This window comes from Mus pahari, chromosome 13 (genome assembly GCF_900095145.1).
Source record: "Mus pahari chromosome 13, PAHARI_EIJ_v1.1, whole genome shotgun sequence".
In the NCBI taxonomy this organism is placed as follows: Eukaryota; Metazoa; Chordata; class Mammalia; order Rodentia; family Muridae; genus Mus; species Mus pahari.
Genome location: NC_034602.1, coordinates 36,532,287 through 36,545,972, shown reverse-complemented (window position 1 = coordinate 36,545,972; position 13,686 = coordinate 36,532,287). Strand labels below are relative to the sequence as shown.

The 13,686-nt window shown below is 44.5% G+C and overlaps 1 protein-coding gene across 1 annotated transcript in view; it reads right to left on the bottom strand.

Annotated features, from left to right (window-relative positions):
- Positions 1-80: 80 nt before the first annotated feature.
- Positions 81-13,686, bottom strand: part of Bst1 (bone marrow stromal cell antigen 1) — a 14,942-nt gene continuing 1,336 nt past the window's right edge. The window contains exons 2-9 of the mRNA XM_021211290.1: positions 13,252-13,378; positions 12,123-12,258; positions 11,516-11,598; positions 8,701-8,777; positions 7,747-7,839; positions 3,841-3,927; positions 1,553-1,612; positions 81-499 (exon numbers count right to left, since the gene is read on the bottom strand). Of these exons, the coding sequence (XP_021066949.1) occupies positions 394-499; positions 1,553-1,612; positions 3,841-3,927; positions 7,747-7,839; positions 8,701-8,777; positions 11,516-11,598; positions 12,123-12,258; positions 13,252-13,378 (769 nt within the window). The 3' untranslated portion in view covers positions 81-393. The remainder of the gene's footprint in view (positions 500-1,552; positions 1,613-3,840; positions 3,928-7,746; positions 7,840-8,700; positions 8,778-11,515; positions 11,599-12,122; positions 12,259-13,251; positions 13,379-13,686) is intronic.

The following is a 13,686-nucleotide window of genomic DNA, read 5'->3' as shown; positions in this document are numbered from 1 at the left end:
CTGTACATGTAATTGAAGCTCTTAACAAGCACATGTTGTATCTTTTGAAACACAAGAAAATTCAGAAAATATAAAATACAGATGCTTCCAAAAATACATTTAATTATGTAAGATTAAACTACACTCCAGGTCTCAGTGCTTTTTATCATTATCAAATAAGAAATAATAACTTTAAACCCATAGTAGCAACTTCTGCTGGATAAGCAGGACAAGATGAATGCCTTGTTTCTTGAATCATGAGTGTAAATACAATTGGATCACCGTCTGGTTACACTGTTTTCCTAGAAGAGACTGTCTTGAGACAATGGGCTCCCTTAGTTTACACAGGACAGTCGACTGCTCAAGGGTGGCTGCAAAGCTGGCCTCTGTTAGGACCCTGTGGTGATTTTCTAGTCACACCTGAGAACTTGAAGTCAAAGCTACCAAGAGACAAATGAGAAGGCTGGCATGTCCTATGGCATGAAGAGATGGGCTCTCCCTCCGCATAGATGCTGAGGCTCTGAAGAAAATAAGGGAAACAGAGACAATATGAGTGTGTGACAAAAATCACAAATGCACGCCACAAAAATGTGTGGATAGAACAGGACGCTCATAAAGTGAAAGTAAATATTCTTAATCACTCTATTCCCAACGAACCACAGTTAATAATTTCAATTGTTCTTCCAAGGAAGACATCTCTCGAGTGTCTTGTGTCTTATCTGACACCACCTCTTGGCACTTGGACACAGTGCATGCCGGCATACACACAGAGTCAATTCATGTTTCCTTGTGTATGCATTTTTATTGTACAAATTTTCTAGGGTGTTAGCCAAGCTCCTTATTGGTGAGTGGTGTATCAGCAGAGTTTAGCTGATTAAGAAAATCTTGTTCTAACTTTAAAACACTGAGCAGAGGCCTGGCCAAATCCCATTTAAACTAGATAAGGTCTGACCTTTTGAGGTTTTGAAACAGAAATTACTGAATTCTTTTCAACAAATTAAAAGGTGAATTTAAAAAAATAATAAAACTGTCTTATCGTGGTTCAGAATCAAGACCCATTGCTCTGGACTAGTTAGTGACCATGTCTCTTACCAACAGACAACTTCCTTAGGACGCTGAAGCCCCTTCTTTATTAGCCAATGGCGCCCTCTACTGGACATTCACTATAATTGCATTTCTGATTCAGTTAGATTCCATACTTGGATCATTCAAAATTAATGACTCCCACTTTTTTTTTTTTGCCTTAAAATTTAACTAACTAATATCCAGATACATTTTATTTATTTTCATCAAAATACATCAGAGAAAAATTCAAGAGATAATGAATGTCTCCCTCAGGTTTTGCCTTTCTTATCCTTTCCTAGAAGTTGTGATTAGTGGTTTGGCGTTCTTCTCAGACCCATTTCTGCTGTCCACCACCATCGCTATCCACAAGGGAAACACGTTTGTGCCATTTAACTCAGAGACTGAGAGGCTACAGTGCAGAAATAACCTGCTCTGCAGTGAGCAGTTTAGTAAACGGATGGACAATCAGACTACAGTTCACCCGTGTTGATTCAGGCCATTTACTTACAAGTTCATGACACAGTCGGGGTGAGTGCTGTGGTCCACACACATTAAGAACTTCACTGGTCTACAGAAGAAAAACCGTACTTAACAGATTATCCAAATCACTCCCTCGAGTTAAACACTTATGATGTGGTTGCCAAGTGCTTGAAACAGAGAATGTATCTTTGAAGATGTTACAATTTCCTCCTTTAGAAACAATATTGACCAGGCTGGGACTGGTGGCTCACACCTTCAGTCCTGGCACTAGAGAGGGAGGCAGAGGCAGGCAAATCTCTGTAAGTTTGAGGCCAGCCTGGTCTTCATAGAGAGTTTCAGGACAGCCAGAGCTACACAGCGTGACCCTGTCTCAGCGCCCTTCTCACAGCAGGTAGCATTTATCCAGCACTTACTATGTACCATAAATATTGTCTGTGTTTTATTTAGGTTGTGCCATCCAACCCTCCAACATCTAATGACGTAGATCCCATTTTCAACCACGGTTTGCTGCAGATAAAGCTGGCCATGGTGGTTTCCTCGTGTTCTGACAGTGGTGAGTTAGAGAGCTAACCTTGAATGTGGTAGGCTAATCCAGACCCTTCCTGCCTCCACATCCTACTTTCTTAGGAAAACCTCCCTGATGTGTGCTTGGACAGAAGGTTGAACCAAAAGCACGTGAGCGATAGCTCAATTGAGAACGCTCATTGCCTAGTATAATCGAGGCAGAAAAATGTGAAGTTCCAGGGCAACCAGGAGGGAAGGCAGGCAGCAACAGAAGCAGGGGCAGGTGACAGTGACATAGAAGGTGTGAATTACAAGGCAGACTAAGACAACACCTCTATGACCAGATGACTGGAAAGAATTGGGAGGTGTGGAAGAGTTACAGGGACATGCACTGCAGGCACTGTAGTCCCCGCTTAGCGTCGCCTACCTTCAGTGAAGTCTAGTCTTTGTCCATTTTATTGCTAGTGGGTTTTGTAGATAGTGTCTTATCTTGCTAGTATGCCTAGGCTGCACTTGAACTTCTGGGCTCTAGTGATCCCACCGCCCTGGCCTCCTGAGTGTCTGGGACAACAGATGCAATCTGTCCAAACATATTTAAAAAGAAATAAATTTGGTTGTTATTGTCTTTCTCCCAAGACAGACTTTGGAGTTTATGGAGTCTGATCCAATATGGTATTAGAAGAAACCAACCAAGAAGAAAGAGTCTGTGTAGCGATAAGGCTCCGCCAGGGTCACCAAAGACCCTGATGTGCACTCGGGCTGATGCAAGACAAAAGGCCGTTCCACTGAACTCTGAGGGTCAGGAGAGTCTTACCTATGTTTGGGTTGGCCTTCATTTATATTTAAATCCAAAATTTAGCCTCTTTGCTACCCTGGAGCAATAGAAAAGCCACAACCCAGAACAGGAGCCAGCAGGAGCTGAGTGAAGCTTGGAGTCCCAGAGCCAGCAGTCAGATGAAGTGGACACCACACAAGGGAAGAAGGACATAGGCTGGGACCCAAGTCAGCTGTGATGGGGGAAAGGGCTTTGGGGTCTGGCCTGACTGCTACAGCATTGGCTAGAGACTGAAGAAAGAGCCTCTCTAGAGAGTTCGTGGGCCAGAGAAAAGTGGCGGTAACTCTGAACTCTGTAGTCACAACTGTCCTCGTCATTGAGCTGTAGTGCAGTAAGAATTGCCCATGTAGAAGTATTTCTAACACTGGGTGCTTTAACATAGGTAGGAACATTAGTGGGAGGTGCCGGGGAGATGTTTGCTTCAAGACCACACAAAGTCGGGTTCAAAAATCAACTCTGATCTTGAGTATTGACCTTGAGCCAGTTATTAAACTTCGTGACTCATCTACAAACAGAGAATATTTAGAAAGAAGCAGAGGCAGGAATTCTGGGTCCAGAAGGGGATTACAACCATCCCAGGCTTAGAGCCAGTCTTCGCTAACACCTGTGTAGAAAAGCCCTTGATGACACCCAAGTCACAGAATATAAAGTGCAGGTCACAGTGTCTCAATAGACAGTGACTGATGACTTTTTTCCTAGTATCTATGGTTAAGACCCTTCTGTCAAACACATGCCCAGGTTAGTATCTTTTGTACTGTGGTTTAAAGATATGGGGACCACAACCCATGGTCCTCAATCTTGTCACACATCAACCAAGGCTGAAGGGAAAAAGCAGTATCCTCCAGCTGTCACTAAAATGGACTCAGGAAGGGTCTCCCTGCCCACACACCCCTAGGCAAGCCAGAAGTCACCATGGCCCAAACCAACCCTTTGAATAGTTCTAATCCTTCAAAGTGCTTATACATAGCGCCACCTACCGGTAGTCATTGATACAGCTGTGCTGGAACCCCAGCGCCTCCAATCTGTCTTCCAGCGTCTTCACACTGCCTTGGCCACAGGATTCCCTAAAACATAGACAAGTATGGGTTGTTGTTGTTGTTGTTTTTGTTGTTGTTGTTGTTTAAACAAACAGACTACAGAAGGAGGGAAAGGGGGAAGAAGCTGTTTCAGAGTTAACTGACGATCCTTAAGCCATCCTGAATGTTCTTCCCTCTAGGGCATCACTGGAAAGCTGAGCATTCGCTGGAGACCCATCACCAGGGAAGAAGCACGGAGGGGGTGGGGGCAGGGATGGCACCGCTTGCACTACGTGTAGTCACGTCTGCCCCGCAGCAAACGTTTGTGATGGTTCCCAGGGGGGTGAATCTGCTCAACCTATACGAAAAGCTTCAAATAATAACAGTATCCAAAGTTTCAAGTTAGAGATTGCAAATAAGCAGAAGAGAAAAAGATCATTGCAAGTCTCAACCACAGAGATAATCACTGCTAAAAACTTCTAGATAGTATTATCCCCGCCGCCGCCCCACCCCCGCCCACGTACCCACAGTTATGCTTTAGTGATTCAGTTAGCCAGTCAATGTTGGCCTGAAAATACTAAGAAGAAAATTCCAGGAACAAAACCATTCAAAAGTTTTAAATTGCACTCCATTTTGATCGGCAGAAGGAAATCTCTTGCTGTTCCACTCTGTCTCACCAGGAGGTGCATTGCACACCACACTGGGCCAGCACAGCCACACCGTATGCCTCCTGTCCATTGGTCACTAAGTCACTGTCTTGGATGCCAGATGGATTGGCATGGACTTGCGACCTTTGTTTTGGCTCTCAAAACACCAGAGCAGTTGTGCCGGCAATTTGGATATTCTGGAGAAGCTGTGAGCTTCCTTGACTTGGAAAGCCTTCTATAGGCTTAGCTGAGGTTGCTAAACCCATTAGAGAAAATCTATCTAGGAAGTTCTGCCCAAGAAATGTGCTGGCTTTGCTGTCACAGTCCGCAGCACAGAAGTCCCGCCCACAGTGAGCGCACACAGTCACTCTTCATTTCACCCTGGCGTGGAGGCATGAATACAGTACAGTGGGATGTTTTGAAGCTAGATCGCATTCATTTTTAATTATAGTATAATATTGTTATTCAGTTTTATTACTTCTTGTTCTTGTTTTTTTTTCTTACTGTGCCCAATTTATAAAAGAAACTTCATTATAGGTTTACTGACAGGAAAAAATAGTATACATAAAATATCAATCTTCCACTAGGCATTTGAATCACACCCGAGAGGGGAGGAGCTGCTGTATATAAGTTTAGAGGCTTTGCGTGTATACAGCATTGCATGCTATACAGCATGTTTGTGTGCTTCAGCCCACGTCTGTATGTATGTGGACATATATAAATATATATCATTGTTTATAAATTCTGCATGTATAATACGTACATCTGTGTACATATGAGTATGTATACATATATGGCATGTTTGTAAGCTCTGCATGTAAGCATACATATAAGTATGTATATGTCATTGTTTTTAAGCTCTGCCTGTATGTATAGATTGTGTCTCTCATGCATGTATAGATTTGTGTCTCTCTCTATAATTATGTATGCATATATACCATTGTTTGTAAACCCTGCATTGTCTCCCTTATATAAACAGATCAAATCTCACAGAGCAAAGTCCCTGTTTTGAGGACCTAAGTTGATTCTTATAGTTCATTGTCATTTAAACTGTAACAAAGTTTGTTGAAATTTCATTTTGTACATACTAATTTTCTGTTTCTTTGGCATCAACTCCTAAAGGTGGAATTTCTTGAAACAAACTTTGAAATTCATTCTGGGGCTCAGAATTTCACAGATAGCTTTTCTCTTAGCAACCTCAGCATATGATTTTTTTTTCTTAAAACAGATTTTTTTTTTAACCTAGAGAAAGCTCACAGCTTCTCTGGCACAGGCAAATGGCCAGCATAACTTCTCTGATGCCTTGGGACCAATAATAAGAATTGCACGTCCATGAGAACAAAATCGTATATGCTTAGCATACCCATGTCCCTCACTCGCACCAATAGGAAGTGTCACCTTCCTGTTGGCCACAACTAGTCGAGAGGATTTCTAAGGGCTTCCAGTGACAGACACAGTCCTGTGAGCTGTGGCTATGCCAGAGTCCTGCTGCATCTCTGTGGGATGGGAATGTAAGCAGCCTCTCCATCATTAAGGTGGTTGGGAGTGCATTTTCAGTGAACTAATAAGCAAGTGGAGAAAGGGTCTGTAGAAATCGAGTTCCAGGCAGTCTACGAATGAAGAGGACAAAGTACTGAGTGAGGCCATGATTTAGAACTTTTCTCAGACCATGGGCTGATGCCCTTCTCTGGGCCAGACTTACTTTTTAATCAGCAATACCACAAGCCTCCAGCCGGACACAGTGACAAGGAAAGCCTTCTCTTATGGCCTCTATAGAGTGAGTCAGTTAAAGCTGTGCTAACAGGGCATCTGCCACACTACTGGCGGTTCTCAGACTGGAAGTTTTGTTTAAATACACGTCGCTGTGTACATTTGAGGCTTGTCACAGGGTGCTATAAGATCCACATCCTTAGTAAGATCATTACCAGTAAGACAGACTGACCCAGCTCTCCCTTCACCCTTGCTTTCTTGTGGCAAGGGCAGCTGCAATCGGGTTACCTGAACATAATCCCTACAGTGACACAACTCATTAGTGCTGAGCTCCATTGCTTTCTGTAGAATCTGAGACATTCAAGTGCACGCTCGTTAGCTCATAACCTGCAAGCAGCTGCATCTCGTGGACCAAAGATTACACGCAGGTGTTCTGACCATGCCACAGAGACGAGGACCTGAGATGTTAAAAATGACATTTCCCAAATGCAGGGTCAAAGGACAAAATCTAGTAGATATGACAGCATAACCAGTAGAAAAAGAGAAACTTCTAAAAAAAAGGTAATTTAAAAAAAAAAACCAAAGTATAATGATTTTCATGCAACATTAAGCATAGTTTGTTTTCTAGGAAGAAAACTGCAGATCTTGGTAAAACTTATATAATAAACAGTTTCTGAAGTTGTTGCAATCACTAACCCAACCGGGGATGGTAAGCTATCATGAGGTGAGACTTAGGCCATATTACATATTTGAAATGGAATTTTTCAAGGTTCTCTCGACACACAAATTCTGTGGCCCATGTATCCTTGGGTTTGGCAATATTCTCCTACATGCGACATCAAGACTTTGAAGAGTAGGCCTCTCCTCTGAAGCTAAGCATGGCTGCTTAGCTGGAAACAAACTGTGGCCCTACTGCCAAGCTTCTGGAACAAATGGGTTTAACTTTTTAATTTGGCAAAATTGGAAACACAGGGTAGAACTGTTTGAAAACTATAAGCAAGTTGACGAGGTGGCTAGGGGGTCTTTAGGCTCCTTGGCAGTGGTGTTCAGCCACGAAAAAGATGAGCTCCACCCTTGGTTATATGTAAACTCAAGTCATTGTGAGAAGCTGTAGTTCTCTGAAGTCCTGGTCCTCACCAGTCAGCCAGCACCTACTTGCAGAAGAGGTTGCTCCACAGAGAGCAAAGGCTTCCTCAGAGAGCACTGGGATGATCTTAAAACCTTTGGTGAGGGCATTGAGCCTTCAAGTGACAGGTAAAAGAAGCTGGCTTTGACCCTCAGAAATGCGTAAGAAACTCATTTATCCATAACTCTCGTGCCGCTCATAAAAATCAGCATGGCGTCGGGCTAGGAGCACACTTGGCATTCTCATCTGTTGTCCGCCTCCACCAGTCGCATTAGAATCAGAGACTGGCAGGTCTCTAAAGCTAAGAGCAAAGGGGGCTACGATCAGATCACAGCCGAGCAAAGCAAGATCTCACAGCTACCGCCCCAAGCCCCCAAAACTTACACACTGGGTCCTCCAACTTCATGCATAACCCAGATCTCAATTCTTGTGACTTTATCCTTTTGTAAGTATGGGATTTCAAAATCTGCAAAAAACCTGGGAGACAGGGAGGACATTTGATTTTTATCTGTTCTTCCTTGGTATTGAGTCTGTGCATACTAGGCAAGCTCTCTGACTTTGAGTCCTGCCTTCAACCTAGGAGAACACTTCTTCAGATCTTAACACAACGTAAGAACTAATCCATTTTGGCCATTAGTTTATGTATACATTAAAGTTTTGAAAAGTTTCCAGGAAAGCCAGTTGTGGTGGCGCACGCCTTTGAACCCAGTACTCGGGGAAATAGAGGCAGGTAGATCTCTGAGTTTAAGGCCAGTCTGGTCTACAGAGTGAAATCCAGAAGAGTTGGGGCTATTCGGAGAGTCCCTGTCTCCCCCCGAAAAGAGTTTCTAGTGCTCATTTTACATTTGGAGTGCATGCACATGTCTATGTGAATGAGGGTGCACATTTGTGTGTGTGTGAGTGTATGTAAACTGGAGAACGATATTGGGCGCTGTCTAGTCTCTCATGACATCCTGGAACTAGGCTAGGCTGTCTGGAATAATGAGCCCCAGATGTCCACTTGTCTCTGTCCCCACAGCAGTTGGATTACAAATATGCCACCACTCCCAGGTGTTTTACTAGAGTTCTAGGGATCAAACAGATGTCCTTGTGTTTACACAGCAAGCACTGCCTACTGATCTATCCCTCCAGTTCTTCTTACCATCTACCCTCGGAGACTTGCCAGTGGATTGGTCTGCTCTTAACGGTCTAACTGCATAGACATGTCCCTGATTAACACATCATTCAACTGTCTTACTTACTATACCTCGCTGTACAAAAGCAAACAGTAAATTGGGTCTGAGGTGCTTCTCTAGCCTTTAGTTTGGTATCATCTGTGGCGTCCACTGGTGTCCTTACCCTTTCGTGGGATAGGCTCCCTTTGGCTCCGAGCCGTTCAGCATGACATTGATCACCCCTGAACTGTCTCTTGAATACTGCAAGAAGAAAGACATTCTTTGAGCAAACGAAGGCACATCATTTCGTGCTTTAAAATCAGAGTTTTATTTTTTTTAATTGACAATTTTCAATAGAGGAAATTTTTTTTTTTGCATGTCTAATAGAGATGCAGATTGATTCATTTGGAGAAGCAAATTGCCTTTAAAGTCCCCTATCCATAGACTCAGTAATTCCATATCAGGTAATTTGAGGACATGATATAGGGCACACACCATCTTGTCTGCTAGAATAAACTAGTCTAGACTGCTGTGACAAATAGCCTGGACACTGCAGTGTCGTCACACAAGGATTCACTTTATGCTCCCACTGATCAGTCACCACAGACTCCTGGTGGTCTGGCACTTTGAGTTCTCAGTATGAGGAAGCCACCACACCTGCAAAGTTGTCAACTGCCAGGAGGGGAGACAGGGCAGTGACCTGGGCTACAAGTCACACGCGACACTCCCACTCACAGCCCATTGGCCCATAGACGTCTCATGTAAATAACCGGCGAAAGCAGAGCACAAACCACAGGTGCAGCTGTCCCCCGGGGGGGGGGGGGAAGAGTACCAAGTCCCAGCACAGGCACTGCACACACACATGTGCACAGGGGCATGGCTTACAAGACCAAAACATGCTCACCAGCTCGAAACAGCAAGGAAACGGTGCACAGTTCCCACTAGGTACCAACACAGCATCAAACTCCGAGTTATCAGTGCACCACTAGTACGAAGCTACAAGGGATGTGCACTGTCATAGGACATGCTTGCATTCAAGACAGAGTGCAAGATTAGACGGACAGAAGATGAGCTTCCCTACAATGTAATGAAGTGAGGCTGAGGGTAGGGCTCAGACATGCTAGCATGCACAAGGCCTGGGGTCCAGTCTTTGGTATCATTAAATAAACAAACAGATTAATAAGCAGATGTCTAGGTGGCCTTGTTCTTAGGGTAGTGGACACTTCTAGTCACTGAGCCTCAGAGGACAGGTTTACTCACTAATGAAATGACACCTGATACCAAGTGCTCTAAAGCAGAGATAAGCTTTATGCCAGTTCTCTCCAGCTGCTTCAAGCCAGTACTAACAGTAAGAGTTTAAGCCTTCGGATGTTGAAGCCTGACAACCTTTGTGTGAAGGGGGGGTAGCATTTTGGTGGCAGGAATACGGGGGACCTCGTTTGCCTTTCCGTAACTTGCATTCTCTACCACGAGGAGTGGTTGCATTGATGATAGGAAAACATTGAAAAGGGTGTGGGCATACGTGGCCCATAGCTGAAGAAAGGATTGGTTGAAAATCCAGTCTCTGTAGCTAACAAGCCTGTTTTCAAATCCTGGTTCACCAACTTATTACAATCTTGACCTTAGGGAAATCTTTTTGACCTCTTTGTAATTAATTTTCCACCTCTTAACAGTTACCTCAGAGGATTGCTATAAAGATGAAACGTTTCAACTCCTAACATTTCAGCCTGGGAGATGTAGCTCATGGTAGGACCTTGCTTGGTATGTGCAATAAAGAAACTAACTTTGACCCCCAGCACCACAAATAATAATAATGATGACAACAACAATATTTATTGACTACTATAAGGTTCGAGCCCTCTTGTTATTATACTGTATTAGCTTTGCTTTAGCTTCAACTATCCAATATACTCTAAGGGCTTAAAAACTGGAGGTATTGATACTATCTTCCCATACTTGCAGCCATTTGAGGAACACACCTTAAAGTCAGGAAGATTCATAGTGGCCTGTGTTACAGTTCTTTTATGGACAGAGTTGATCGGAGCCCTCTTTAGTGATGGTGAGCTTTCCAGTCTCCAATAAGAGTCTATGGCAGTTAACCGAAGCCTGTATTTCAAATGAAGCCCTCACCCCAAAAGTGGGAACAAACACTGTTCCACTGGGAGCTGGCTGAAGTACACAGTCCCCAGCATGAGGTCTTATGCTTACAGGAAGCCCTTTGTGTGGCCCCGGTGGAAGGTTTGACCAAAGTCCTTCACCCTATCAGTGGCACCATTGAACTCCTAGAGAGCAAAGTAGACATGGGGAGGCAAGGACACATCACCTCTGAAAGGGGAGGGGTGGAAGTCCCTCGTCTTCTTCCTGCTTCTCGATCAGATCAGCACCATCAACATTTAACCCCCAGCACTGAGCTAAGGACTTAGCCCTCCTTGTTTCTAATCTTTATTCCAGTGCTCATGGCAGAGACTGTAAGCTACAAACAATGTCATTTTATAGCCACTGTCAGCTCCCAGGAACTGTGAGGGCAATGTCCCCAGAGACACAGATAGACACATCTTAGGAACACTTCTGTGGCTCTGGCTTATTAGTAGCCCATCAGCTCTTCTTCCATTAAGGCTACTCTGTGGACACAGAGTCTCCAGTTTCTCACAGTGTCTACAGTGAAGTCTCCAGTTTCCCAGGCTCTCCTGTAAAATCCAAGTCATTTTTTCACAGCACTAAGAATGAACATGGCTTTAAACCACTAAACGCGCCACAGTGCAATAGGAATGTTGACAGTCCCCAAAGCCCTACGGGTAGCTAACATTTGATGAACATTTCTCTCTGCACCAGCCACTGCAGTAAGCATTTCATCTTCATAAACCCTCACAGCTTTGTGGAGCAGAGGAAAAGAGTCAGAGTAATCATTACAGTGGAAAGGAAGATACACAGAAAGGCCTGGGGGGTCACTTCGCAGATTCCACACATGCTCCACACTCACTCGCCCATCCCAGGATTACCTGCATGGATGCACTTTTCCAATAGGCGTCCACGGCATTGTTTTCACAGTCTTCTGATGTGGGGCAGGACTGGTAATCAAGTCCTAGGAGAAAAGTACATGGATGTATTCCGTATCGGACAGGTATGAATTTCACGTTTTTGCTAATTCCACATCTGGCCTGGATGCTGAAAAAAATGTATATACTGCATTTACCCCTTTTCAGCCTCTGTTCCCCACCTCTGGAAAATAAAGACGCAGAGGCAGAGTCCTGCTGGATTGGAATCACGGGCTCTACGTTCAGACCGTGAGGCTACACAGCTTCTTAGCTATACATTCCGAAGCAACTCCCTTAATCATGCTGTGCCTCGGTTTCCACAACTCTCAAAATAGGACTGATCCTCGTGGATAACGTGTGGACTCTAGCCTTAACGTGTCTAAGATACCTGTAAGAGCATGCCGCAAAGGTTGGGTACACTCTGCTCACTGTTGTTCGTATCCGCTACTATAGACGCCACCTACCTCGGAGGAGTTGGGAAGGATTAAGTGAGATGAACATCTACGAAGACACCCAGCACCAAAGATAAGCGCACAGACCGGGGGAGCTGTGATGTGTGCAGAAGTCTTACCAGAGGCATTTTCCTGTCGACACCAGCTCAAGAAATCGCCAACTTTGCCGTACAGCACGTCGCACAGGGGCACGAGGCGGCGGGTGTTCTCCCCGTAGCTCATAACGAGCAGGTGGTTATTCTCCCAGAACAGTGACTGAGGAGAAACAACCAGGAGGTAAAATACAAAATAAAATGAAAGCCCCTTGACTGCAGTGCCGTTCCTCGTGGAATGCGGACCTGCCGCTTTCTCTTTCGTTGCTCCTATGACGTGTTTGAAGAGTGTCACCTCTGTCCTTCCTGTACCGCAAATACACCATGTAGATCAGTGGTTCTCAACCTTCCTAATGCTGCGACCTTTTCTTCATGCAGTTCCTCAGGCTGTGGTGATCCCCAATGGTAAAATCATTTTCATTGCCACTTCCTAAGTATACTTTTGCTACTCTTATTAATTGTAATGTAAAGATTTTTGTTGCTACTCTTATTAATTGTAATGTAAAGATTTTTGGAGATAGAGGTTTGCCAAAGGGCTCCTACTGTTTGAGAACCACTGACTTAGATGATGACATATTTCCCCTGTAGTACAAAATGTGTGCTTCATTGGTAAGAACCTTGCATTAGGAATGATGAAGGGACCAGGGTTTGCAGCCTGGCTCCATCCCATGTTAGATGTATAATCTTTGTTAAGGCATTTCATCTCTCTGTGTGTGCCTCAGTTTCTAGCTGTGGAAAAGGAGGAACAGAAGCCCTTGGCCTTGTTCCATAGGCCTGATTAGGAAGGTATGCAATTGCACAATGCTCTTCCTGGAGTGTGCAGTGCTTCAAAACACCTCACTCTTCACAGCATACCTAGAACCTTCCAGGATAAATAGTGTCTTCACGCTGCACGTATAACAACATCCCTGGTCACTGGCTCATCTGGTCCTCAGTAGTCCAGTCTCTTTGTAGACTGGAAGGGCTACAAGAACTGTTGTTTCTGTCGGACCCTTAACCCTTAATGCAACACCAGGAACACTGAAGAGTTTCAGTAAGTTATGTACTTAGTTCATCAACCAGCATAATTTTGAATTATGTTTCTGCTTTTCACTAACAAAGAGGTAGGAAGAAACAAAAGGCAGCCCAGTTGTAAAAATGACACTTTGGTCCTTACCTTATCCCTAGGAATGGGGTGGCTGGAGAGGTTAATGAAGAGATCATAGTCTGAGGGGAGCACAGAGCAGGGGTCCTTGTCCAGCACCCCCTTGAAGGCCTCCCAGATGGCTGTGCAGTTTTTGTCCCTGTGCAAAAGTGCCAGTCAGAACTGGAGACACAGTTCGGAGGGTAAGGCTGCTTGTGCCATAGGCACAAGGACCTGAGTTGGTCACCCACCAACCCTGCCCATGTGGCTGCCGGTGCCCCTAACCCCAGCATTGTATGAAGTGGAAACAGGAAGATGACTGGAACTTGCTGGCCACCAGCCTAACTCTAGCTTCCAGACTAAGTTCAGAAGACAATGGAGACAGAAAATGATAAAGCAGTCTGTCTTCCTCTCTGTGGGCACAGGCACAACACACACACACACACACACACACACACACACACACAC